General features: G+C 37.9%; 1 protein-coding gene across 17 annotated transcripts in view; it reads right to left on the bottom strand.

The window, feature by feature from the left end:
* The window catches only part of LOC104886557 (uncharacterized), a 38,945-nt gene continuing 11,811 nt past the window's right edge, over positions 1-27,134 (bottom strand). For 11 of the 17 annotated variants that reach the window (XM_057392626.1, XM_048639084.2, XM_019247507.3 and 8 more), the window contains 10 exons: positions 24,052-24,148; positions 20,553-20,666; positions 20,355-20,479; positions 19,925-20,140; positions 14,615-14,731; positions 14,356-14,418; positions 13,550-13,759; positions 5,159-5,395; positions 644-883; positions 1-285 (listed from right to left, as the gene is read on the bottom strand). In XM_057392626.1, the coding sequence (XP_057248609.1) occupies positions 235-285; positions 644-883; positions 5,159-5,395; positions 13,550-13,759; positions 14,356-14,418; positions 14,615-14,731; positions 19,925-20,140; positions 20,355-20,479; positions 20,553-20,666; positions 24,052-24,148 (1,470 nt within the window). In that variant the 3' untranslated portion in view covers positions 1-234. The other 6 variants (XM_057392627.1, XM_057392629.1, XM_057392630.1 and 3 more) reach the window with 6 other exon arrangements.

Raw genomic sequence — 27,134 nt, 5'->3', positions numbered from 1 at the left:
GACCACAAAAACATGTATATCAGTAATACCACAAATGTACAAAATTTTACATAAAAAAAATGTACAAAATTTTACATAAAAAAAATGTACAAAAGTACTGATCACTTCTTTATATCCAAGAAGTCTAAGAGAACGATCAAACGAGCTAAATGGCGCAGGCGAGCATGAACTTCACTTGGGCGTAGGCACAAAAATAGGTTGTCGACTACTGGAGACCTGTGTAACGAAAAATCCTCAACAAGGCCTTCTAGTGGAGTCAACGCCCAAAAGAACAAGCGACGCAACCTTCAAACAAACAAAAATATCTACTTGAGATTTTAAATGTATTCATTAATGGCAACTATTAGATTAATGTAATCTCATTTATTATATAATATGATAATTTTGTGAATGCATGCACAAATGTCAAGAAAAGATTTATGAAACAAACATAATTGTTTATGTCCCGTTTTGGTTTTTTGATTTTCAAAGTCATACGATATATGTCCTATAACGAATAAAAATTAGTCAAACTAATTTGGAACATCATGATTTTGTAAACTGACAACTAAAAAGTTTAAAATTAGTTTTAAAAAAAAAACTATTAACATTACATGATGATTTTGGGAGTTTCAAACAAATGAACAATCATAAATTATCATACCGTCTCAAGCTCATCAGGCCTCAACTCCGTGTCAACTGCAAGATCCTCACGCAGACGACGTGTGGCCCTAGATGACCTACGTCTGCGTACCGGGAATCCCCCGGCAAGATCTGCAAGTGAAGAGGCAGGCTCGCGATGTCTGATCCTAAAAGCCAAGCGGACACGCTCACCAATAGGAACACGGAAACGGACAGGCTGACGCCTAGTCCTCCCAGACCTCCGTAACGAGAAACTCTCTACCTGCAAACAAACGCAACTTTTTATTTGAGATTTTATAAAAATTCATTAATGGTAACTATTGGATTAATATAATGTTATTAATAATTAAAAATTCAGTAATGGTGACTCTAGTTTCCACACCGGGACCGGTGCTGATGGCAATACAAAATGCAGTCTCATCTTTACAACAAGCTTTTTAGCAAAACAGGATTAGCCAACGTCAACATGATATGGTGACGAAGGTGCATAGTGTGACTAATGTTCCAGCACCCGACAAGGAGGAGGAGAGGTTGAAGAAATGACTGAGGGGACAAAGGCATTAATCGAAACTCGATGCACACACACAGAGGAGGTTGCTGTGAAGGCTTTATCTTCTGAAGATGTTACTCATAAAACCTGGCTGCTCTCACCGCTGGTAAGAAATTAACGTCTAAGGGTATGTCATTTGAAATTAGTAGCACCTAATGTTAAAAATGGGAAATGTGTAGCTCACATAGATAAAGTAGAAGTTGGGAAACTGTGTGATATTTGGGCTAATGTTGTGGTGGTGTATGTGGTGGGGCAAACTCCTATTATTGGAACAATTATTAGATTCATTACTCTTGAGTGGAACACTGTAGCTAAACCTAAAGTCTTCCTTCATGAATATGGCTATTTTCTGGTGAAATTTGAGAGTCTTCGGAATAGGAATGAAATCTTATACTCAGGTCCTTTCACTTTGAATAACCGACCGATGATAGTGAAAGCTTGGACTCCAAGTTTCAATTTCCATGATGAAATTATGAGAGTGATTCCTCTATGGGTTAGATTCCCCAACCTCCCACTTAATTGTTGGGGTCCAGAAACTCTCAGTAGAATAGGAAATATGGTGGGGCTTCCTTTATTTGCTGATGAGTGTACAACAAGGCAAATGAAAGTCTCTTTTGCTAAATTACTCATAGAAGTGGATGTCACTAAACTTGTGCCCAAGATTGTATACGTTGAAGATGCCAATGGAGATGTAGTTGAACAATAACTGCACTATGATTGGATCTCATCACTGCAGGCCATGACTATGGGAAAAGAAACTTGATGTGGGTCCAAGATCTGAAGTTTCTAAGCAACACTAGGTGCCTAAAGCTGCAGTTCCTGTAAAGGCTCCTAAACATGATGATGTTGAGAACCATGATGAAGTTCTTACACATGCTGCTAGGGGGAGATAGTGGAGTTCATATGGAGGCTCCCAAAGATGATGATGCTGATAAAGGGGAAACTATTGCAACACCTAATGCTGACAAAGCCTCACAAGTCAGAGTAGGTGACATTGTATGGAATGTAGTCCCCTCTTCAAGAAGTAAGAATAAGGGCGGTGCATATACTTGATGAGGGGGGAAGTAGCTCTTTCCATCTAAACCCCACATGATCATCAGTACATGGAATGTAAGGGGTTTAAATAACCTGCATCAGTAGTGGAAGTAAAGAAATACTTAAGAAATAATAAAGTCAATTTTATTGGCCTTCAAGTTGTTGGAAATGGGAGGATAATTATGACTTATCTCCTAGAGGAAGAATATGGGTTGGTTGGAATACTGATGTGATCTGCTTTGATATATGTGAGAAGCATGAGCAATGGATTCATGGGGTTACTACCGATAAACAAACTGGTGAAAGTTTGGTGATCACCACTGTGTATGGTTTATGCACACAGTGGAAACTAGGAAAGCTTTATGGACAAGTCTTGATAGGCTTAGTAATAGCAATCAAGATCATTGGTGTGTTCTTGGAGACTTTAATGATGTTCTATCACAAGATGATAGATTTCAAGGAAGGCCTATCACCACTTATGAAACCCAAGACTTCACTAGCTGCTTGCAAAATAATGATCTTTTGGAGCTAAGAAGTTGTGGGCATTTCTTTTCATGGAATAATAAGAGTCACGGTGATGCTAGAGTTCTTAGTAGAATTGATAGGTGTTTGGTTAACTCAGCTTGGCTTGTGAAATATGTTGTGGTGGAATATCTAAATCCTGGCCTCTCAGATCATAGTCCACTATTGCTGAAATGTACTCCTTCTCAAAGTCAGGGTGGCAGACCTTTCAAGTTCTTTAATTATATGGCAGATCATGATGAGTTTGATAATTCAGTTATTGATACTTGGAAGGATTTTGAGGGTAACAACTAGATGCAGCAAGTCTGGGACAAGTTGAAACATTTGAAGAGAAAGTTGAAGGAGATGCATAAGAGGGACTTTGCTAACATGGATGCTAGAATTGCTCATGTTAAGGAGCAATTAGACATAACTATAACTCAAACTGATATTGAGTAATCCTTTGAATGAGCAACTTCATATTCAAGAGGCTACTCATATAGCTTCTCTTAGAAAATTCTTAGCAGTTGAGGAAAGTGCTTATAGGCAAAAGTCCAGGATTCAATGGCTTAAATTGGGTGATAGTAACAGTCATTTCTTCTTCCATTCTATGAAGGAAAGGTTTGCTAGAAATAGCATTGATTTATTGTATGATGCAAATGGCATAAAACTCACTAGAATTGTGGATATTCAGAATGAGGTGATGAATTTTTATAAAGACTTACTTCGCTCTGCTGCCATATCACTCACTTGAATGGACATTTCTATTAGTAGAAATGGAAAACAAGTCTCTGCTGCTGCTAGAAACCTCAGCTCCTGTCACTACAGCTAAGATAGACAATGCACTTAAAAGTATTGATGATAGCAAAGCTCGAGGAATTCATGGCTATAACAGCTTCTTCTTTAAGAAGGTATGGTATGTTATTAAAGGCGAAGTTTATCATGCTATTTGGGCTTTCTTTGAAGATGGTGTTATGTCTACTAACATAAACTATACTTTGATTACTCTGGTGCCTCAACTTGCAAACCTTCTTCTGTAAAAGACTTTAGACCTATAACTTGTTGCGGTGTGTTATATAAGATAATTGCTAAAACTATCACTTTGAGATTGCAGAAAGTTGTTGGTGATGTTATTGATCTAGCTCTAAGCAGGATTCATGCCTAATAGATCAATTTCTGACAATATTCTTCTAGCTACTGAGCTTATTAAGGGCTATGCTACTAAGAATATTAGTCCAAGGTGTACGGTGAAGATTGATCTAAGGAAGGCCTATGACTCAGTGGAGTGGCCTTTCCTGTTTACTATGCTCTCGGAATTACATACACTGTACTTATTAATGGTACTCCTTGTAGTTTGTCTCCATTCTTGTTTGCTATTATCGTGGAATACCTATCAAGATGCATAATGATGCTTAGGTGCTCTGAAGGATGTTCCTAATTTTAACTACCATCCAAGATGTGAGAAACTCAGTATCACACATTTAATGTTTGTTGATTACTTGCTTCTCTTTGCCTGGCTGATATAAGCTCGAGTTAATCTTCTCTGCTGCCTCGGGTGTATAAGCCAACTTAGACAAGAGCAATGTATATTCTGCTTGCAGAACATCTTACAAATTCCTATAGGCAGATCCCCATTTAAATATATGGGGATGCCCCTCCAGGCTAAAAAAAAACTTTTTTATAATGAATGCAAGCCTCTCATCACAAAGGTGGTGGCTAGGATCCAGCTGTCGACTGCTAAAAAGCTCTCATATGCTGGAAGATGCCAACTGATTTCTTCAGTTCTTCAGGGAATTCAACTCTTCTGGAGCCACAAATCTTCTTGCTGCCAAAAAAAGTCCTGAAGAGAGATACAAGCTATTCTCAGAATCTTCCTATGGACAGGCTCACTTGCAGCTAGGAAAGCTCCAGTAGCATCGGATGATATGTGCCATAAAAAGACTTGTGGGGGCCTTAACTTCAAAGAGAGCATCACTTGGAACAAGGCTGCCATTGGGAAGCATTTTTGTGCTTTAGCGCAAAAGCAAGATAGATTGTGGATTAAATGGCTTCATGCCTATTACATTAAACGAAGGGATATCTGGAGCATGATGATTCCTATGAGACTATCTTGGGCAATGAAGAAAATTTTGGAAGCTAGAATACACCTTGAGAATCAGGCAAACTGTATGCAGTTCATTCACAATAAGAAGTTCTCTATCAAGAAATTTTATTGGTTCTTGAGAGGAGATAAGCCTCAGGTTCCTTGGAAGAGGATCATTTGCAATAGCAAGTCTAGTCCTATAGCTGTGTTCATAACCTGGCTTCTTCTTCAAGGCACATTAACTAAAGACAAACTGCTTCAATGGGGGATTACTACAGATGGCATCTGTATTTTGTGTAATGTTGCTTGAATCGATACTTTTTGGCTAAGATATAAAGAAACAAATGAACGATCATAAATTATCATACCGTTTCAAGTTCATCGGGCCTCACCTCTGTGTCAGCTACGAGACACTGAAACTGACGACGCGTGGTCCTAGATGACCTACGTCTGCGCACCGGGAATCCCCCGGCAAGATCTGCAAGTGGAGCAGAAGTCGGCCTAGAATCCAAGCGGACACGCTCGCCAATAGGAACACGGAAATGGACAGGCTGACACCTAGTCCTCCCAGACCTCCGTAACGAGAAACTCTCTACTGGCATACCCTGCAAACAAACACAACTTTTTATTTGAGATTTTATAAAAATTCATTAATGATAACTATTGGATTAATATAATGTTATTAATAATTAATATGATCACTTTGTGAGTGCATATATAAATATTGAACACAAGACTTAGCTTTCGAAAACACATACCTAATCTTAAAGACATGTCCAATCTCAAAGACTAAATGATTCGTTGTTATTTCAAACATTGATACAAAGTATAGGATGCAACTAGGGTTAATATACGGTTATTTTGATTTGCCTTATAAGTTATATGTATGGCTTCAAGATGTTAAACCATATATAGACAATAAACCTATATCGAGTTATTAGCATTAAGAAATTGATATACTTCCTCCATTTCGATTTATTTGCAATAAATGGCCTTGCATGTAGTGAGTGTGAAAGAGATAGAGAGAAAAAATTGGACACGTTATAAAGTAAGAGATAGAAAGAAATGACATACAAAAAAGGAAAGGAAACATTTATTGCAAATAAAAAGAAACGAAGGAGGTAGTCATTTAGTATAATAGGGAGAGTACTCGACCTCTCGAAAGTAGACGGTTGCCATTGTAAATTTCGGTGATCTTCTATGCAACTTGTTATCATTTAACCTATTTCTCTAGGTGTTACTAATCTAATTCCTAGCAAAGTGGTATCGGTCACAATCACCGGAGGTGGCACGTGTTAGGAATTCTAGGTGATTTAGAATTCTAGAGAGTTGTGGAAAGTTGTATTATTTACAAATCCCGGTCGGTGTATCCTTATACTTTAGGTTAATAGGTTGTACTATAAATATAATGGTTGGGTCATTAATAAAGGTGTGCACTTCAATTCTATATTCTCTACAATTTATCATGGTATCAGACTACTCTAATCTCTGGGACTTGTTCTCCTGTTTGTTCTATTCTGGACAACTCATTTTCTTTCTCTCCCCAAGACAACTCGTTTTTTTTTTCTCTCCCTGCAAGGTTTAATCTTCTGTTGCCTCCTCTTCCGGGCACCGTGCTGTTTTGTGCTACTAGTGTTGTTTTGCTTCGCAGTTCAGTCTTTCTTGATTCTTGCGACGGGTGAACCAAGTAAGTCTACTTCGCCTCCTCGTTATGAACCATTTTCTCCCTATTATCTTCATCCTATTGAGGGCAATGGTGCTCTTATTACTCAATTTTACTGAAGGGGGACAATTATGAAGAGTGGAGTCGTTCCCTTCGCAATAATCTCCGTGCAAAAAATAAACTTGGCTTTATTGATGGCTTAATTGTTGCTCCAAATTCAAAAGATCTTGATTTTTCTCAATGGGGTATTGTTAATTCTATGCTAAGTTCTTAGATTTTCAATACTCTTGATGTTTCTGTTCGTTCTAACATGCATTTTCCTGATAGTGTCAAAGAATTCTAGGACGATTTGCGGGACCGTTATTCTTTGGTAATGACCTGCGTATTCTTAAGTTAAAAAATCAAATTCGTGATTGTTGTCAACTTGGTCGTTCTGTTGTTGTTTATTTTGGTGAATTACGTAAGTTAAGGGTGAGTTATCTAGTTACTATAAGTTGCCTACATGTACTTGTTCCGCTGCCTCTGAATATGCTAAGTTACAAGCCACTGATCATCTTCACCAGTTTTGTATTGGCCTTGATCAAACAAAATTTGGTACTCTAGTTTCGGGTTTGCTAATGATGGATCCCTTGCCCTCCCTTAATGTTGCCTATTCTAAAATAATATCTGATGAGCGTAAACAAACGGTCTCTGAGGCGATGTTGTGGGTTTCTCAACATCAGGTGGTGCTTGAGGTCGTGGAGTTGCTCCTGCCAGCAGTGCCGAGCCGACGGTTTGTAGTCAATGTGGTCCGTAAATATCACGACAAGGAACACTGTTACGAGCTTATCGGCTGGCCCGAAGGTACTCGTGGTCGTGGGGGTCGGTCTTCCCGTGGAAACCATGATGCTCAATCAAGGGGTTTGCCGCTAATGTGGCCAGTACACGTCCTCATGGTGCTTCTAATGCTGCTCGAGTGCTCCTACGTTGACTGATGAGCGATGCGCACAACTTATGGCTGCCCTTAAGGCTTCCAAGCAAGCTTCTTCCTCTACAATAAAATTATTTGGTACGTCCTTTTCTAATGAGTGGATAATTGACAGTGGTGCTTCCAATCACATGTCAGGTAATCTTGGTTTGTTCTCTCATTCTCGTGATATTTCTTCTCTTGTTGGGTTACCTAATGATAAAAGTACTACCGTAATAGGGTCTATATTTTTCGTCCAGTTCGTGTTCGTCCTCTTCAAGCAAATAAGGTCGTTGTTTCTGATGCTCGGTTGTTATGGCATCGTCGTTTAGGTCATCCGTCTCTTCATGTTCTCTCTTCTCTTCCTGGCGTCGCTGGTAGTCTTAGTAGTGCTGAGAATAGTAGTTGTTCCTTTGATTGTCATATTTGTTTTATGGGAAAACAACCTCGCAACTCTTTTTCGTTGAGTATCCTACGTTTGATTTGATACATAGTGATATTTGGGCCCAAATAAAGTTTTGTCAAGCTGCAATGCTAGCTATTTCCCTACTATTGTTGACGATTATTCTTAGTGCTACTTGGGCATTTTTGATGGTTGGTAAATATGAAGTTGCACAGTTGATTAAAAAAAATTTATTCTATGGTTCAAACTCAATTTAATTCCAAAATCAAAGTGAGGCGTAGTGATAATGGTCAGGATTTTTGAGTTTGAAGTCCTTTTATGCCCAAAAGAGTATTTTGCATTACACATCTTGTGTTATACTGCTCAACAAAATAGTCGAGTTGAGCGAACACATCACCATCTCTTAAATGTTGCTCGTGCTTTGCATTTTCTAAGCTACCCAAATATTTTTGGGGAGAATGTGTTTTCATTGCTACCCATTTGATTAATCTTACCCCTACCTCTGTGTTGCATGGTGAAATTCCCTATGAACTTCTATTTGGAGTTCCCGCTTCATATGACCATGTTTGTGTGTTTGGTTGCTTGAGTTATGCTGCTAATAGGCCTCGTATCAAGGATAAATTTGATTCCAAGTCCCGCCGTTGTATTTTTGTGGGATATCCTTTTGGACAAAAAGGATGGCGTCTGTTTTATTTGGAGTCTTAGAGAATTTTTTGTGAGTCGTGATGTGCAATTTTTTGAAGATTACATTCCCTTATCTTGACACCCTTCGTGATAGTTCCCGTCTCCAACGGGAGGCCTATTTTCGTCAGATTCCATTGTGGGATGATGTTAGTCCTGGTTTTTTTGGTGTTGATGACGTGCCCACAATGGGCCATGATGGGGCCGCAACTTCTTCCAGTTCTAGTGTTGTTCGTATCGGCGACGTGTGGTGTTATACCTTGACGCCGCTTCGGTTGAGGGGGAGCCCAGCTCCACTAAGGTTGGGTCGCCTAGAGCTGCTGCTGAGGTTGGGTTGCCTAGAGGTGGTGCTGAGGTTAGGTCGCCTAGAGCCGCTAGTCCTGCAGGCTTGTTTTTTTGTCAACGTAAATACTCCATGGATATTTTGTCTGGGTGTAAGCCAATCGATACTCTCGACCTGAGTTGAGCTATGCCGTTCATACTTTAGCGCAATTTTTAAGTTCTCTTCAAGTTCCACATTGGGATGCTGTTATCCATGTTTTGCGTTACATTAAGGGTAGCCCTGGTCAAGGTGTAACATTTTGTCCTATGTTTGACTTATGTTTAACAGCGTTCTGTGATAGTGATTGGGCGGCTTGTCCACTTACGCGTCGTTCTTTGACCGGCTATTTAACATTCTCTTGTTTCTTGGAAGACGAAGAAGCAACCTACTGTTGCACGTTCGTGTGCTGAGGCTTAACATTGTGCTATGGCAGTTACTACTTGTGAGTTGAAATGGTTAAAATCTTTATTGTTTTCTCTTGGGATTCTTCATTCGAAGCCTATGCGTCTATTTTGTGATAGCCAATCGGCCTTACACATTGCTAAGAATCCTATCTTCCATGATAGTAGTAAGCATATAGAGGCGGATTGTCATTTTGTTCGTGATGAGTTAGTTTCCGGTAATCTTTCTACTTAGTATGTTCCTACTGGTCATCAATTAGCTGATATCTTGACTAAGGCGCTTGGCACGCAACAACTTGGCTTCTTATTGCACAAGTTAGGTATCCGGAATTTGCATGCTCCAACTTGAGGGGGAGTGTTAGGAATTCTAGGTGATTTAGAATTATATATAGTTGTGGAAAGTTGTATTATTTACAAATCCTATTCGGTGTATCCTTATACTTTAGGTTATTAGGTTGTACTATAAATATGATGGTTGGGTCATTAATGAAGGTGTGCATTTCAATTCAATATTCTCTACAATTTATCAACACTGTGACAGAGCCAACAAAGTAGGAGCGAAATGGCAACCACATTGTAGCTATGAGTCAAGAAGTAGTCAACACCATGGCCGCAACTCAACAACACCTCGCTGCTTACGTGGCGGCTACCGTGAACCGCAACCTCAACGTCAAAATGTCGAGGATGAGTTTGCGGCTGGAAGAGAAGGCAACGTCGATGCGAGAAGACCATGAAAGATTTTACACATCAATCTTAGCCTGTAACAAGGACCACCCATTCCGCGTGGCCTTCTTCCTTGTTTGGTGAACGTGATAGCATATCGAAGCATGTTCCTTAATGGGGTATTTGACAATTAGCAAGGCGAATCAAGGTCTAGCGTGAATGACGAAATGGGAGATTAAAGGGGGGGGGGGTTAAACCTGGGATGATCGGAGGGTTTAAACTACCATTACCGGCGGAATACTTAAAGTTGAAGATGAAGAAATTGGTTATCCTAATTTTTGATGGTTTGAACCCTGATGAGTGGATCGTGCTAACTATTTTCAGCTTTATCGGTTAAGCAAGGAGGATATGGTGGAAGCCACCATAACTAGGCTAGGTTGCATGGACACTTCGCGTAACTGGCGTATCCCGTATCCGACACGTAATGACTGACACTCATTGGACACACCTGAATATAGTTCGAGTGTCCAACACTTGTATGTAAACGAATAGCTATAAGATATAGCTCGAACACTTTAAAGCATCTTTAAACATATTTAAAGTTTAAAAATTCACATGAAATATGAAAATCCTTTGGTATGCGTTAAAAAAAAATGTTATAATAATGTATAGGATAAAAAAGAAACATTTTTGTAATTTTAATAAATATACAAAAATATTATTAAATAGAATTTTTCCATGTCCCCGTATCTTTAATTTTTGGGTTAGCACGTGCCAGTAGGAGGACCAACGCAAGTTGATTTTTTGGCGAGAAGAGTTGAAGAGCATGTCTTCGACAATTTTGCTCAGTTTACACCATCGGATCATTGCATAACCTAGACCTTAGTCGAGGGGGTATGGAGTATCGCAAACAGTTCATCGAGTTGTTGGCACCTTTGGTGGGTTTAAAGGAGGACATATGGTTCGAGAAAATGAAAAGTAAATTATGAAAATCATTTGGTATGCGTTAAAATTAATGTTATAATAAAGTATAGGATAAAAAAAGAAAAACATTTTTGTAATATAATAAATATACAAAAATATTATTTAATAGAATTTTTCCATGTCCCCGTATCTTTAATTTTTGGGTTAGCGTTTTGCATCGTACATGTACCTCTACGTGTGCACCCGTATCAGTTTCAGTGCAACCTAGCCAGTAGGAGGACCAACGCAAGTTGATTTTTTGGCGAGAAGAGTTGAAGAGCTTGTCTTCGACAATTTTGCTCGGTTTACACCATTGGATCATTGCATAACCTACACCTTAGTCGAGGGGGTTATGGAGTATCACAAACAGTCATGGAGTTGTTGGCACCTTTGGTGGGTTTAAAGGAGGACATATGGGTCGAAGTCCAACTCCACCTAATCTAAACCAAGCAATGGACCTTTCACGATAGGTCGTAGAGAAATTAAAACTAAGCCCAATGCAAAAATGAGAACCTAAAACCACAACCCAAAGGAAAAACCCTACACCCACACTCAACAAATATAACCCAACCGGAATTACTTACCTAAATACACACCCACGAAAACCCATCATAAAATCAAACCACAAACTCAACCGCCGCATGCTTGTAGCTCGACCACTTGGAGAGTGAGGAGCCTAAGTGCAAAAACATTTCCATCGGAACCACGAATCGCGAAAAGGGACTATGCTTGAAATGTGATGAGCAATAGAATATAAACCATCGCTATAAACATCGTGAGCTTAGTGAGTTGTTAGATCAGGGTGATGGCGAAAAGGAAATCGAAATGCGAAGGAGCTTAACGCGGTGGAATCCGCTTTTGAAGAGTTGGAAGGAGTAGCTCAACTAGGAATATCCCTCAATTCGACGATGGGTATCTCGAGCACAAAAACCATGAAGCTAATTGGACACGTTAAGGGGAAAGAGATAATGGTGATCATAGATCCCGACGTGACTCACACTTTTATCTCAACCACAGCAGGGTGTCACCACAAGTTCCAAGGGCTTTGGCGTTACTCCGAGAACAAGAGAAGTTGTTCAAGGGGAAAGCGAGTGCAAGGGGATTTTGCTCCAATCACATAAGTATTGTGGAGGACTTCTTACGTTACCTTTCGACTTCTCAGACTTGATTATTTGGGTATCTAATGACTAGAAGATGGGAAATGTTAACCATATGGAAAAAAAAAAACAGATGTTAGGTGACCCTTCTTTACGGTCAGAACTATGTTTCCTATCCCATAGAAAGAAGTAAGGATACATAGTGAAGCTTAATCAAATTGAGGGACAGGACATTCACAAAGAAACATAAGTTGGTTCCGTAGACCACCATTGGAACAACACATATGTTGAACATAGCTGAAGGCTTACCACCAATTAGGGAAAAGAGCATGTCATTACTCTCAAAGAAGAAACGAACCCATTAGTTACCATACAAATGAAATCGAAAGATTAATACACAAGACATGTTATCATACAAATTTCTTGTAATCCATATTCTTGCCCGTGTTTCTTGTTATGAAAAAAGAATGGCGACTTTCTGTTGAGGATAGCCCAATTCTAGCCATGCCAAACTCGCCCACACCTTCATTTCGAAGTCATGGCTTCCACAGTCCTATCTCAAAATGGCCATCCTATACACCAAATTATGGGGTAACAAGTTATAAACAAACCTATCTATGAGAAGGAATTAATGGTTATTGTCTAGCCATTTAAAAAGTTGAGGCATTATTTACTTCGAAGGCAATTTGTGGTTAGCTTGAGATTTCAAAAGGGAGTCTCAAATTCTTTTGGAACAAAGAGAGATAAGGCATGCATATCAGAAATGGGTAAGCAAGACATACGGGTACAAGTTTGAGCTTCAAACAAAGTTGCAGATCCCTTATCTAGGTTTCCACTTCTCAAGTGTCATGCACCAGGATATCTATTGCATGTGGGTTGGGTGGGCTCCGACTCTCGTTGCTGCCATTCACTAGTAGAGGGAATAGGTGACTTCAAAACTTACCAGAAAATTGCATATGCGTGATACTAAGTTGGTATCAGAAGGGACATATCCAAATATGTGCAAACTAGTGTGATTTACCAGCGGCAACATCCTCCTTGAGTTGCTTAGGGCTACTACACTCTCTACCCCTCAATACTCAAGTGTGGGAGGACAAATCAATGGACTTTAGAGTCCTTGCCAATTTCTCAACGTTGGGATGGTGGTAGATAGGCTTCCCAAATATGCTCACTTTCTTCCCTTATGGCATCCGTTCTCAGCTTAGAGAGTGAAGCATTGCCTATCACCCCCCATCTAATGGGAAAAATGAGGTCCTTAACAAAAGACTTTGTGGCATATCTTAAACGTTTCATGAAGTCAAAGACTTGGTTTGATTGGTTGCATTAGGCTGAGTAGAGCTATAATACCTCTGCCCACTAATTAAGTGGGGACCTTTCAAGGCCTTATATGGGAGGGACCCCTCTCACCTCCTTGAGATATGAACAAGGGAGTGCGTCCATTTCCTCTTATTTTTCTCCTTTTCTATCTCGATATAGATAATTAATACTTCTATTGATATGGGAGTTGGGGAGTATGAAAAACTAATCTTAGGGCAGCTTTATATTTTTTTTAAGATATTAATCAATACTTTTTGGCTAGAATCTATAAAGAAATGCATGAACAACCATAAATTATCATACCGTTTCAAAGTCATCTCGCCTCAACTCCGTGTCAGCTACAGGATGCAGAGACGGACGATGTGTGGTCCTACGGCGGCGTCTGGTCCTAGAAGCCAAACAGCCACATCCGCAACCAGTCACTATAGGGACACGGAAATGGACAGGATGACGCCTAGTCCTCCCAGACCTCCGTAATGAGAAACTCTCGACGGGGACTTCTACTGGCACAGCCTGCAAACAGACGCAAATTTTTAGTTGAGATTTATATAAATTCATTAACGGTAACTATTGGATTAATATAATGGTATTAATAATTAATATGATCACTTTGTAAGTGCATATATTAATATTGAACACAAGACTTAGCTTTCGAAAACACAAACATAATCTTTAAGACACATATCTAATCTTAAAGACTAACTGATACGGCATTGTTTCAAACATAGATACAACGTATAAGAAGCAACTATTGTTGTTAATATAGGGATTATTTTAATGTACCTTATAAGTTATATTTATCGCTTCAGGATGAGTTAACCAAGCTTTCGGGTGAGACTTATGTAGCTGATGTCTGAGGTGAATGTGTCATAAAAGTTTGCAAATGAATTGGGTCTCAAAATGGAGAATGTTATGACAAATAAATGGAAACCATTACTTGCTCCATTTGTAAGTGGTACAGAGTTAAAGACAAGAGACATTATTCAAATCATTGGTAAGTATACGGTTGGTAAGTATAAATCCCTTCATTTCCATTTTTCCAAACATACTTTGTTTATTTTTAGATTTTGATCAGTCAAATTATATATAAAAGATGTAAAATATATTACCATTTTCTTGTAGAACAACATATAAGCCTCATCAAAATGAAGTTCTTGATCAAACACTTTTACCTGTAAGACAAAAAGAATTACAACATAAATGAACTTTTGACTTTTTAAAGGATTATGAATTCACTTTATTCTTATGATTTTATAGATGACCTCAATAATTAATATTTAAAGGAATCAAAAATAAAATCTGAACTTAAAAAGTATATCCCTTGCGACAAAATAAAATAAAATATATTGACAATATAAGAAATCTTACGGTTTCATCATCAAAAAGCATGAATATGTCGTCTCCAACAGCTGCAACAGTAAAATAGTGACCCATGGTAAAACACTGTCCCGTGTGAATCACAGCCGCTACAAATTGATACCTAACCTGCACACAATAAAATCAAATGATAATAAGACAACTTGATTATATTGTTAAGGATTTTTTGTCCCAAACTACCTTTAACTTTTATGTTTTTGCGAGAAACTACCTTATAAAAAAATTGTTGTCCCAAACTACCTTACTTTTACCATTTTGTTGTTGACAACTACCTTAGGTCGATTTCCGACGTTGACTTTTGTTTTTTCCGCTTTCTTATTGTCACATTTTCCGGTGTGCGCGCGCTCTCTCCCTCATATCTATGTGACACTTTGTACCACCAATCCACTATTAAATTCCTCTTCTACTTAAACTAAAATTGAAACAATCACCCTCTTCAATTCCCACAAGGGTAATTTTGTTTTTCCCACAATTTTGAACTGAAAAAACAAAAGTCAACGCCGGAAACCGGCATAAGGTAGCTGTCAACAACAAAATTGTAAAGTAAGGTAGTTTAGGACAACAATTTTTTTATAAGGTAGTTTCTCGCAAAAACTTGAAAGTTAAAGGTAGTTTGGGACAAAAAATCCTATTGTTAATAAGAAAACTAATTGTTAATAAGAAAAATTATTAGGAATAATTAGGGGTAATAATGAGCTTGACAAGCTCGCGAGCAGCTCGGGCTTAGCTCAGTCAAAACTCGGCTCGTTGAAGCTCGACTCGAGCTAGGGCACGAGTCGAGCTCGGGCTCGGCTCGAGACTTAAACGAGCCGAGCCGAGCTAGGTAAAGCTCGGCTCGTAAAGCTCGTGAACAGCTCGATTTTTATTTTATGCTGAAAAAATATATTTTATATTAAAAAAATATTCTAGATTAAAAAATATTATATATTAAAAAATTATTTATATATATTAAAAATTATATTAAGTATTTCATTTAAGATACAGTTTTTTCACTAGGTACCCCAGAGGTTTCACAATATTCACCTGGTACCCTCGCATTTTCAACAATTCACTTGCTACCCTCACGTTTTCAACATTTCACCTGGTACCCTTGAGGTTTTGAAAAATACTTAGAATACCTTTAATGACTAACGGCCATCAACTCAATTAGTCATTAGGGTTAAATCAATCAAATTAACCTCACTAATACAAATAAAGCCTAATTAACTCTAAAGGTCATGATAAAGGTTGTGGCCCGATCTCTCCCTACTTACGCTATGAGTGTTCTTAAGTTTCCATCTTCTTTTTGTGATGAGATTCGATCCTTGATCTCGCAGTTCTGGTGGGGTCAAAAGAGCGGGGAGCGTAAGATCCATTGGGTTGCTTGGAAGAAGTTGTGTAGGCCGAAATGTGAGGTGGCATGGGATTTCGGGACTTGAAGATGTTCAATTGGGCCTTGTTGGGTAAGCAGGGGTGGCGCCTTGTCATGCATCCAGGACGCTTATTTGAGCAACTTCTTGAAGCTCGATATTATCCGACCACCTCTTTCTTAGATTCTAAACTTGGTTCTCATCCGAGCTATACATGGAGAGACATTTGGGAGGCTAAATGGGTGTTGAGGAGGGGTATGAGGTGGAGAGTGTCTGATGGAGAGAAGATTAGAGTGTGGCATGATGCTTGGATTCCCGGCTCCCAGTCGCGCAAAGTCTTGTCCTCGTGTGGTGAAGATCTTAATGTTGGAGCGTTGATTGACCCTATTTCTAGAACCTGGAATGAGGTACTTCTCTCTCAGTTATTTATTCCCTTTGAAGTTGATAGAATTTTGAGAATCCCGTTGAGTCATCGACTCCTGGAAGATAGAATGTGCTGGGATTTGGAAAAGAGTGGAAATTATTTTGTGAAGTCTCCTTATCATGCGATAGTGAATGATGTGTGGTCGTTGTCTGAAGAATCCTCATCCTCAATTGATGATATGTTGAAAATTATTGGGGGCCTCGGTGTTTCTTACAGTTAAAGTGTTTACTTGGAGGGCTTGTTTGGATGCACTACCAACTAGCCGTGCTTTACGTCGTCGATTAAAGCATATTTCGCCTTTTTGTGGTATATGTGGGTGCGTCGAAGAATTTGCTTTTCATGCCATACACACTTGTGGTCTTGCGGACGAGGTATGGGAGGTAAGCTCGTTTGATTTGAACGCTCCTCGGGCTTGTGGGTCGATAGTGGAATGGTGGTCGAAATGCCTTAAGGAGATGGACCATAATGTCGTGGCCCTTTTCCTTACTATTTGCTCCAGTGTGAAGCGCACGGTGTAAAGCATTGATGGAGCATGACTTCTCACCACCGGCAGCTACCTTGTCATATGCTATGAAGACATGTAAAGGGGCGCTTGAGACTAAGATTCAGCGTCCACGGGCGAGTGTCGGACTGCTGCAGGGCCACGCTAAGTGATGGACTGCTCCGGACCCGGGATGGTGGAAGTGTAATGTGAAGGCAGAGATTCTGGGTGTGGATGGCTTAGGCATAGGCGTGGGGGTAAGGGTGGTGCAGGGACGAAAGTGCGGAAGTGTGCGCTGTGGTGCAGCAGCGTGTTGGGTTGGAGACTCACGTGGTCGAGGCTCGAGCCAGCTTGGGAGGGCTTCGGTTGGCTAGTAGACTCGATGTTCGAAGGCTCATTGTGGAGAGTGATTGCTTACACGTTATAAATGCCCTCAAGCTTAAGGAGACAGGGTCTAGTGATTTCCATTTGATTATAGATAACATTTTAGTTTATATTTCTGATTTTGATGTTGTTAGTTGGTCTTTTATTAAACGCTCCGGCAATAAGGTGGCTCATATGTTAGCACATTTCCAACATGTGGAGATTGGCTATTGATGTTGGGTGGACGATATTCCGAATTTTGTTGTTAGCTTTGCTGATATTTATTTATCAAATTAGTTCCCTCTTCAAGATTTCCCCTCGAAAAATAATTAGGTATGTTGTTGATTTGGATAGTCACATGGCTCTAGGCTGCTGTTACATTAGCATTAGAGCCAGGGAACTAAAATTCTCCCGTCCCGTTACAGAACGATCGTTGTGTAACAGATTTTGGATTTGTCGTTCCGCGAAATCACGTTACAGAACGTCATAATAAAATTCACATACTTCTCACTCTGTTGTCTGTTCCGTAACGCGAATTCGTCGCGTTAGAATGATTTTATCCCTGTTACATCCATACTTTTTAAACATTAGCCAAATTCTTTTTATGATTTAATTATATAGTTGACGAAACATGATATTCTCTTAGATTTGATTATATTATGTTGTAATAATGCTTCATAAACTAAAAAAATTGCAAATAAGGTCGAACATATTTATGTGAATTTTTTAAACAAATTCACACCGCGTCGGCCGCGAAACATTCTATTTCCCCATTACAAGTTGTTCCCGCGAACGCGGCCATGTTTTTTTTCCGTGATCAGAGCAAACTCGCCCAAATTCAATTTTCTTTCATCTTCTAGTCATTCTGGCACCTGCAACACGCAAATTCTGCCATGGAAGAGCCGTTGAAGCTTCAAGCAGACTCCAAGCCCAACAAACTCAAATTCGACAATTTGAGGAATCTATGAAGACGATAATGCAAACATTTTCTGAAATGAATGAGCGATTGAAGGAAGCAAAAGCAAGTTCAAGGCAAGGGTCTCCTTCTCCAAGGAATCATGATCATAATTTCAATCGAGTTTCCTAAATTGGATTTCCCTAAGTTTAATCCTAGGATGTGGATTAAAAAGTGTAATAAATACTTTACACTATGCAAAATAGTTGATGATAAAAAAGTTGACCTTGCTTGTTTGAACATGATTGATAAAGTATGAACATTGGATGTCTAGTTACATTGTTAAGCAGAAAAATGTAGATTGGACTGAGTTTGTTATTCACTTGTCTGCCAGATTTAGAGATGAAGCAGGGGTTAACATTGTAGAGAAACTTAATAAGGTTTCTCAAACTGCTAGTCTAGAAGAATATGGGAATGAATTTGAGGAGTTAAAGTCTTTGATATCACAGCAAAATCATGTTCTACCCCGATTTTTATTTCTTGGATTCTTTTATTGGTGGAATAAATCCAATTTAAAACCCTTTGTAAGAGCCATCAAACCTGTAACAATGGCTGCTAGGTTGCAATTTATATCCAATTTAAATCCAGTACATAGGTTGCAAGAAGAGAATATAACTGCTAGTCAAGCCAAACCAACATTTTCATCTTCTAAATACACAAAACCAGTTTTACCACCTATTTTACCCACCTCTCCTAGTTCTTCTAAACTAAATACTATACAGCCCACTTATTCTAAGCCTTTTCAAACCAGTTTTCAAAGACCCCAAATTAACATTTCAAGAGAAGAAAGAGGGAGAAACAATTGAAGGGTGAATGCTATTTTTGTGATAACCCCTAAGAGAAGGGACATAATTGTAATTTGAGACAAACTCAATTGTTCTTGATTGAGATTTATGGTAAAGAAGAAGAAGAAGAAGAAGAAGAAGAAGAAGAAGATGGAGGTGATCAGTGTGTGGAAGGATATTTTGAGGCTGAAAGCCTGAAACTGAGCCTTGTATTTCAGTTACAGCCTTGAGTGGTAGCCATAACTATCAGACTATGAGAGTCAATGGGTTGTTTGGGAAGAAACCATTACATATATTGGTTAATTCTGGGAGTACTCATAACTTCCTAGACTTAAGTTTAACTAAATCTATGGGTTTAGAACTAGAACCAATTGCTATACAAGCTATCACTGTTGCAGATGGCAATCACTTAGCATGTCAATTCATTTGTAAAGATTTTAGATGGAAGCTACGCAACTTGGTATCTCTCCCAGAATTTGAATCCACTTATCCTACATTTTCAATACCTTGAAACTGTTACTTAAGTGATTGAATTCATGTAATTGATTCAGCAATTCTTTTTACAAGGGGGAAGGATTGTAACAGAATATAGTTATTCCGTTATTAGAAGTTTGTTAGTTTTGGCGGGAAGTTTTATTAGCTTGTATTTTCAGTATAAGTAGCTAACATCAGCTGTAATTGAGATATATTCTGGTAAATAACAACAATCTTCACCCTCTTATCTCATTCTGATCTCTCTCTATTCTTTATTCTCTCTATTTCTCTAATCTCTCTCTATCTGTTCTATCCCTTAAGTTCTTGAATACTCTTGTGTTAACAGTAGTTATCTAGGCTGCTGTTACATGTACTTATTGCTTATAGGTAATTAAACATATTTTCTTACCACACACCCATAACAAGAATTTAAAAAATAAAAACAAAACAGAAATACAATAAAAACATACTCCAATTTCAACGCCGTTGCTAGAAGAACGGAGAGTTAAATGACGTTCACAAACTAGGTTTCTTTTTAGTTTTTCCCCGTTTTCCTTGAAACTGTATCCAACATAGCAGGTCAAGATCTGAGGACATTTGGAAAATACTGTCCCCTGTAGTAAATGTTGAACAGAACTCGAAGTGGTTCCATCTTGCAATTCGAGGATAAAGTGGATATCTTCAACCTGTTGTTCAAATAAACACACATAGGTCAGAACAATACCAGGGTATTTTCCAGCATGTCACTCTCACATTTAAGTTAGCAAACAAATATGTTAAAGAGGGAAGGCATTTGGAGAAACAGTAACATTGAATTTGTACTTGCAGAGGATAACTAACTAGAATCAGTAGTTGCACAATAATAGAATTAGAAAGATATTTAAATGAAAAATATAATACCTCGTAACCACTCCGATATAATGTGAAGAAGTCTCTCAATCGTTTAAAACAGGATTTGGATAACAACTTCACATATAATTCAGACGAATCTTCTTGTTGACCAATGACATATGATGATAACACATCTGTAAACAAAAAAACAATTTGTCAAGTGTAGCTGATTTTATTTACATATTAGACATGTGTTTAGGCTTTTACCATGTAAAAGATGAATAATACTGCTTGGTCTAATAGGTCCTGCAGTATGATTGAGAATCTTCTCAATCGTCTCACCAAATTGAATGTATAAACAATGTTGTGCAACACATGTACCTGAAAATTTGATCTATTTGTTAGTCCATAAAACCTGAAAGTTAGTTATAGGTTAATTTCTATAGAGGGAAAAGTAAGGGAAAAGTATGTTGAATTATTGAGTATTAACTTGTTATAGACTAGAATTTGTGTCTGGGCTGACGATTAGAATAAGATGTAAATGAATTTGTGAAAGATATGAAATAACAACAAAGTAAGGAAAGCATTGCAATAGAATAGTAAAACAGCAGCATTTCAAGCAGGATTCTCCAAGTCACGATACAAAGATTCTCTCACTTCATTAATTTCATTGACTAACAATAACATTTCTCACTATATAGATTAGGTCATCTAATCTAGTTAACTCCATTACTTGATACCCTATCGTACTTGGGCAACCACGAATCGTATATCACTGATGCCAAGCTGTTATAGACAAGAATTTGCGTTTGAGTTGACGATTATAATAAAGATGAAAACTTTAAGGGAGTTTGTGAAAGATATGAAATAATGGCAAGTAAGGTAAGGTTGGGTAATTTTGTATTGCAATGTGATTTATGTAATAGTACAATCATAGCACACTTCAAGTAGATGCTGGACTCTCCCACTAAAGTTACAATACAAAAAAGTTCTCACTTCATTAATCCCAATGACTCTCACAACATCATTTCTCACTATATATATTGACTAGATCAATGATACAAGGAACGAGATTCGATACGAAACGCGGGACGGAAACGGAAACGGGAAACGCTACCTTGAGTGAATCGGGAACGTTTGGTGTTGTGAGTTCTGACAGTTTTTTTTAAAGGCCCAACTATACCTAGCCCACTTTAATGCTTTCTTTAAAACCCTAATTGGTAAAACTTTAAGAAAAAGTCAAAAAGAAAAAAAATAAAGAGAAGGGGGAGGGGCACACCCACGTAATTAGAAAAAACTGACTGGAGGCCCATTAAATGAAAAAAAAAAAGAGAGGAAGACAGAGAAAGGAAATGTCGGAGGCTAGGGAAAGAACGAGAGAAGGCCAACTGCCGACCGCCGCTGTCGACCGCCGCTGCCGGAGATCCGGGGATCTGACAACACCATCTGGCTCGGAATTCTTGCTAGAACCAAAGCCCCATGGTAATTTATCCTAGTATAAGCATTTTCCTCTTCAATTTCCAGATCTAGGTTTTCGAATCAACCCTAGATCTGTGATTTTTCATCTTCTTTTCTTTCCTCCTCTCTCTCTCGGTCCTCTAGTGTCGACCCTTGAAGAAGAAAAAGGAAACGCCATGACCACCGTACTGAGACGCGAATCCCAGCGATTTGGGTCGCGTTCGTTCCGCGATTCGGTACGAACGAACCAGAACGCGATTCGGCCGTACGTCCCGCGTTTCTGGTTTCACTGGACTAGATCATCGTATTCCTTTCCTCTTGATTAGTCCAACTCAGCAATGGAATTACCCTAGCTTAGATGGGTGTATGACATAACTCTTCAGATAATTAGGAGAGAACCAAGCTGCTCAAAAGCTTGAGATTATCTTTGTTAGTGCAATCTCCACATTATCAATCCATAAACATCAAAATTTTCATCCATTCATCATTTACATCATCTTAATCAATATCTTTATCACTTCCAAAACCGTCATCTAGGATAAACTAAACTTAGGCGAAGCAATTAAATATGCATAATCTCTGACTTCACCTTTTCAGTGGTCTTAGTGCTGTTTGGTGGGATACCTCTTAATACATGATGACATCTATTGTACTCGAACTCCATCAATAATCTCTTAAAATCTATCATATCACAACTTTCCAAGGGAATGATTAACATGCTTGAAGTGTACATGGTATTGTGATTTGTGAAGACTCCACTAGAAATCTTTACAAACAATTTGACATGATAAATGATTTCCATCACCGACAAGCGACAACAATCCTTATGTGGCAATAGATTCAAGGTTAAGGCCGAGTTTGTAGGCTAAACCAAGGTCAAGGAAATTATGAATACTCCCAAAATAATATGGAATGTGTAAGGGTTCCTTTTCAAAGTATCGAGTGACTTATAGCATATTCTCTCTCTTCTCGTTTATCTTTACACCTCATTTTCTCTTTCATCCACCTCATTTTTCATTGACTTCAATTTCTACCTCCCCTTATTTAATTGTTTTTCACACAAAAGTGTGCTTGCCCAACAATTTCTATCTCATACCTTTGAATACACCTGATCATAAAAAAAATGTAAATCAAAAGCCACTTGTCAAGCCCTTTTTCATTTCAAATTGGGAAGGTGCTATAAAACTAGAACATGCTCAAATATTGGGCAACCTTCCATGACTTGAAATCTTCCGCACCAAAAAATCGTAATGAACATTTGTTTTTGTTTTAGTTACTTGTGAATTGTGATTCCTTTCATATCCTTTGTCAAGGCTTAAAGTAATTACGGATCTAGCAAAAGGTTTAACAGAAGAAGTAGAATTTGAAGAAGAGTAATTATATGAATTGATGCAAAATCTAATTTGCCTAACTTGAAGTATATTTGTTCCATATCTCTAACTTATACCTCCATTATTGTTTGATTGCTTTGCAAGTTGCAACAGAAACTTTCTTAACACCAAAATTGCAAGATAGGTACCAAAGTGTTGATCGAAGATAGAAATTGTAGGTTTTCTAGAATTGTATTTTGATCAAACACTTAGTATGCACTCAACTGTTGCTGAATACTACACCGCTCGGAGTTATGGCAACAAAAAACAGCTCTAATACCAATGCAATAATAAGCTAGGAAGATTTTGTATTGTTAAATTATGGTCAATTTCCGTCACATCTTCTCATTCATCCTAGGAATATATATATATATATATATACAACTTATTTAGAGAGTCCTACTATGAATAACAATCCTATTCCTAATACATATCATACATAGAGTCCTAACACGTATAGATCTTTGAATCTTACAAGATAATAAAAGAAAGGAAGAGATAGGATATTGAAGGAAAAAAGGAATTTCATTGATAAATGAATCAAGCCTCATTACAAGACACACGGACTTTATCTAGCAACTAACTAACACTTTAACTAATTGTAATTAACTACTAACAAACTCCTGAAATTGTTATAACAACTTGGATCACATAATGCACATGCCAACAAACCTATTGTCACAATTGGACTACAGTAGCGCAAAATTTATGTCCAGATCTTAAACTTTTAAGTATAAATACTCTTTTGGGTGTTTAATGAAGGTATCTACGATATTAATATCTTAAACTTCAAACATATAGTGACGTGTTTTAATCATACAATTATGTTGCTCATCTATTTTTTTATATCTTGTGCTGTGGTTCTTTGTTTTAGGATTGATTAAGGCTGAACAATTCCAATATAGATTAAGATTAAAAAAAAAAAAACTAACACTTACAAAAGCTAGGAAGTTGCCAATTCAGTCTGCAACTCGCCAATGCCTGTAAAAGAGAATTAAGGAAGCATGTATTTCCTAGATTCTGAATTCCTGGCGGCTGATAAAAACAAGAGTATAAATTAGTTCAAAATGAACTCACTAGTTAGACAATTAATAAATACATTATACTACAAGGCAAACAAGTCAAAAGTGACGCTTTTTAATCGGCTTGTCTTATCATAAAATGCATAAATTAATTAATAAATGAATAAAATCTACTCCATGTGGCTCATATCCGATACGAGGTATAAGAGGTATTAGTTTATATCCCAGTTAAATCTAACTACAAGAAACTATAATGCAATAATAAACTCAATGACATGAAGGAACAAATGTTGATCTAATATATGGAGTAGTTTTGGGAGATTACTCTACCGCTTGAAAGTAGAGGGTTACCATTATAAAGTTTCACTTATCTTCTATGTAACTAGTTATCAACTTAACTATTTCTTTGTGTGTTACTAATCTGATCCCTAGCAGTTTACTTACACTAATAGTTTTGCAATCATCACAAATCAAAAAATTGAGCATGCTAACATATAATCATTGTGACAACCTCAACATATGAAATAATAGAGGGTTAAAAACTTAAGTATGGCCATGAAATACGACAGCACGGCTGCAAAGGCACTAACCAAATTAGCAACATAGGTTTCTATTACACCTCAAAATGATTATAATTTCTATGAAAGGTGTAACATATCTTTGATGCTAGGGTAATCTCCCTCAAGCCCTAGAGTTAGATAGAGGTGGAAACACATATAAAGATATGCTAAATTTAAGTCTAAAATTGGTGGGCAAGATTAATTGCTAGAACATGTAAAGTGGGTAATGTGTTGGGCAAGGTTAGTTGGGTCGGATCTGGTCTGGGTCTTGTTGGAATTCTATTATTCCAATCCTAATCCATTTATTACACTGATTGAAGATATTGAATCCGCTATTTGTTAAATGGGTTAACCATTTAACACATTTAACTCATTTATCTATTATACTTTTTTTACATAATTTAGAGCATGTATGTGCAAAGAGATAGGTAATGTTATTTTTAATTACTCCCAATCCTTATAAGTTTTAGTAAGTTCGAATAAATTCTAATAAGGTTTGACTATTGGACAAATTCCATTTGCATAAGTTCAGGTAAATGAATATAATTTATTTATTTTTTTAAAAAAAAGACCCATAAACATGTTGCAAATTTGATTCGCTATATCACTTATAATAGATATTTAGAATTTATAAGCTTTTTGACCACTTTTCACATTTTAAAATATTAATTTTTCATATTAATGTGTTAAGTGGCTTAGGGTGTTTTTTAATAGGAAATATAAACCTTAAGCTTATATATATGATTAAACGAGTTATTTATGTCAAGATTTTTAATTAAATGGGTTGGAGACCTTACCCCACCCACTATTTCGGGTTATATTTGCATTAGGTTGATTAAGGGTCGTGATACAAAGGTGAATGACATGATGGTGAAGCAATACAAGTTTTGTTTCCATCATTAGATCCATATCCTATATCCTACTCCGTCCGTCATGTAATATAGTGCTTATTTCTTTTTTGTACGGTCTCCGAGATCACCATTTGACCTTCGATATCTTCAATTCTTTATTATTAAAATAAATAAAAATTTGATATTATTAAACTATCGTTGAGGTGAATCTAACAAGATCCCACATTGACCTAAGAAGGTTAGCGGATAAGTTCGATACAGAAGTTCGACAAAAGAGCCTGAAACGATTTCTACTAATCGGGCCGACGGAGTCCATTGCTTATTCTGATACCTTTCTGGAAGCGGAATGGGCCAACGAGTCAAACTCACCGCTACGTCGTGACCTATAGGCTTTTTAAGCCATCCGAGTTCGTTTAAGGCCCTAAATCAGCATTTTAATTATTTCCGTATTTTATTATCTCCTTAATTTCGTATTAGGGTTTAGTGTTAAGTATTTAAACATTATTAGGTCATTATTGGGAGGCAATTTTTGACTTTTAATAATATCTCAGAGTTCCTACTCTTTTCTGGTGGATTCCGGATTTTCTACATATTTATCGCTTGTAAATCTGTTCGTTCTTGATCGAGATTAGCGTTTGATTTGATTTAGGATGTGTGTTGAAAGTAGGGTCATCAATAAGATAACTATCAAGTATCGCTTCCCTATCCCTCGATTGGAAGATATGCTTGATGAATTGTCAGATCTAAGGTGTTTTCGAAGATAGATTTGCGAAGTGGGTATCGTATCCGACCTGGAGATGAGTGGAAGACAGCTTTCAAGAGTAAGAAGGGGTTGTATGAGTGGTTGGTAATGCCATTTGGTTTGTCGAACGCGCCTAGCACTTTCATGCGCTTGATGAACCAAGTCCTTCGTCCTTTTACTAGTCCTTTTGTAGTTGTTTATTTTGATGATATTCTGATTTATAGCAAGAACAAGAAAGATCACCCGGAGCATGTGGCTCAGCTGCAGGTTTTGCAAGAGAATAAACTGTACATTAATCTGAAGAAGTGCACTCTTCTTAGGGTTTGTTGTGGGTGCCGAAGGAATTCAGGTGGATGAAGAGAAGGTGAGCGCAATCCGGGATTGGCCTACACCCACATCAGTGACTGAAGTTCGTAGTTTTCATGGCCTAGCAACTTTCTACAGGAGATTCATCAGGGATTTCAGTACCATAACCGCACACATAACTGAATGTTTGAAGAAAGGGAAGTAAAGGAGTTTTCATTGATTAAGGCAAAACTTTGTAGTGCTCCGGTCCTAGCACTCCCTGATTTTGATAAGGTGTTTCAAGTTGAATGTGATGGCAGTGGCATCAGTATTGGAGTTGTTCTGTCTCAAGATAAGAGGCCTATTTCAGTGAAAAATTGAGTGATGCTAGGCAGAAATGGAGTACTTATGAACAGGAGCCTTATGCGGTGTTTCGGGTACTTCGTTAGTGGGAGCACTATGTGGTTCAGAGGGAGTTTATCCTTTACACTGATCATCATACCCTAAAGGTGATCAATAAAATGCATGCTCGATGGGTGAGTTTTCTTCAAAAAATTCCTT

The sequence above is a fragment of the Beta vulgaris genome, chromosome 2 (genome assembly GCF_026745355.1).
Source record: "Beta vulgaris subsp. vulgaris cultivar EL10 chromosome 2, EL10.2, whole genome shotgun sequence".
NCBI classification, from domain to species: Eukaryota; Viridiplantae; Streptophyta; class Magnoliopsida; order Caryophyllales; family Amaranthaceae; genus Beta; species Beta vulgaris.
The sequence above is the reverse complement of the archived record's forward strand: the minus strand, read 5'-3'. Positions and strand labels throughout refer to the sequence as shown.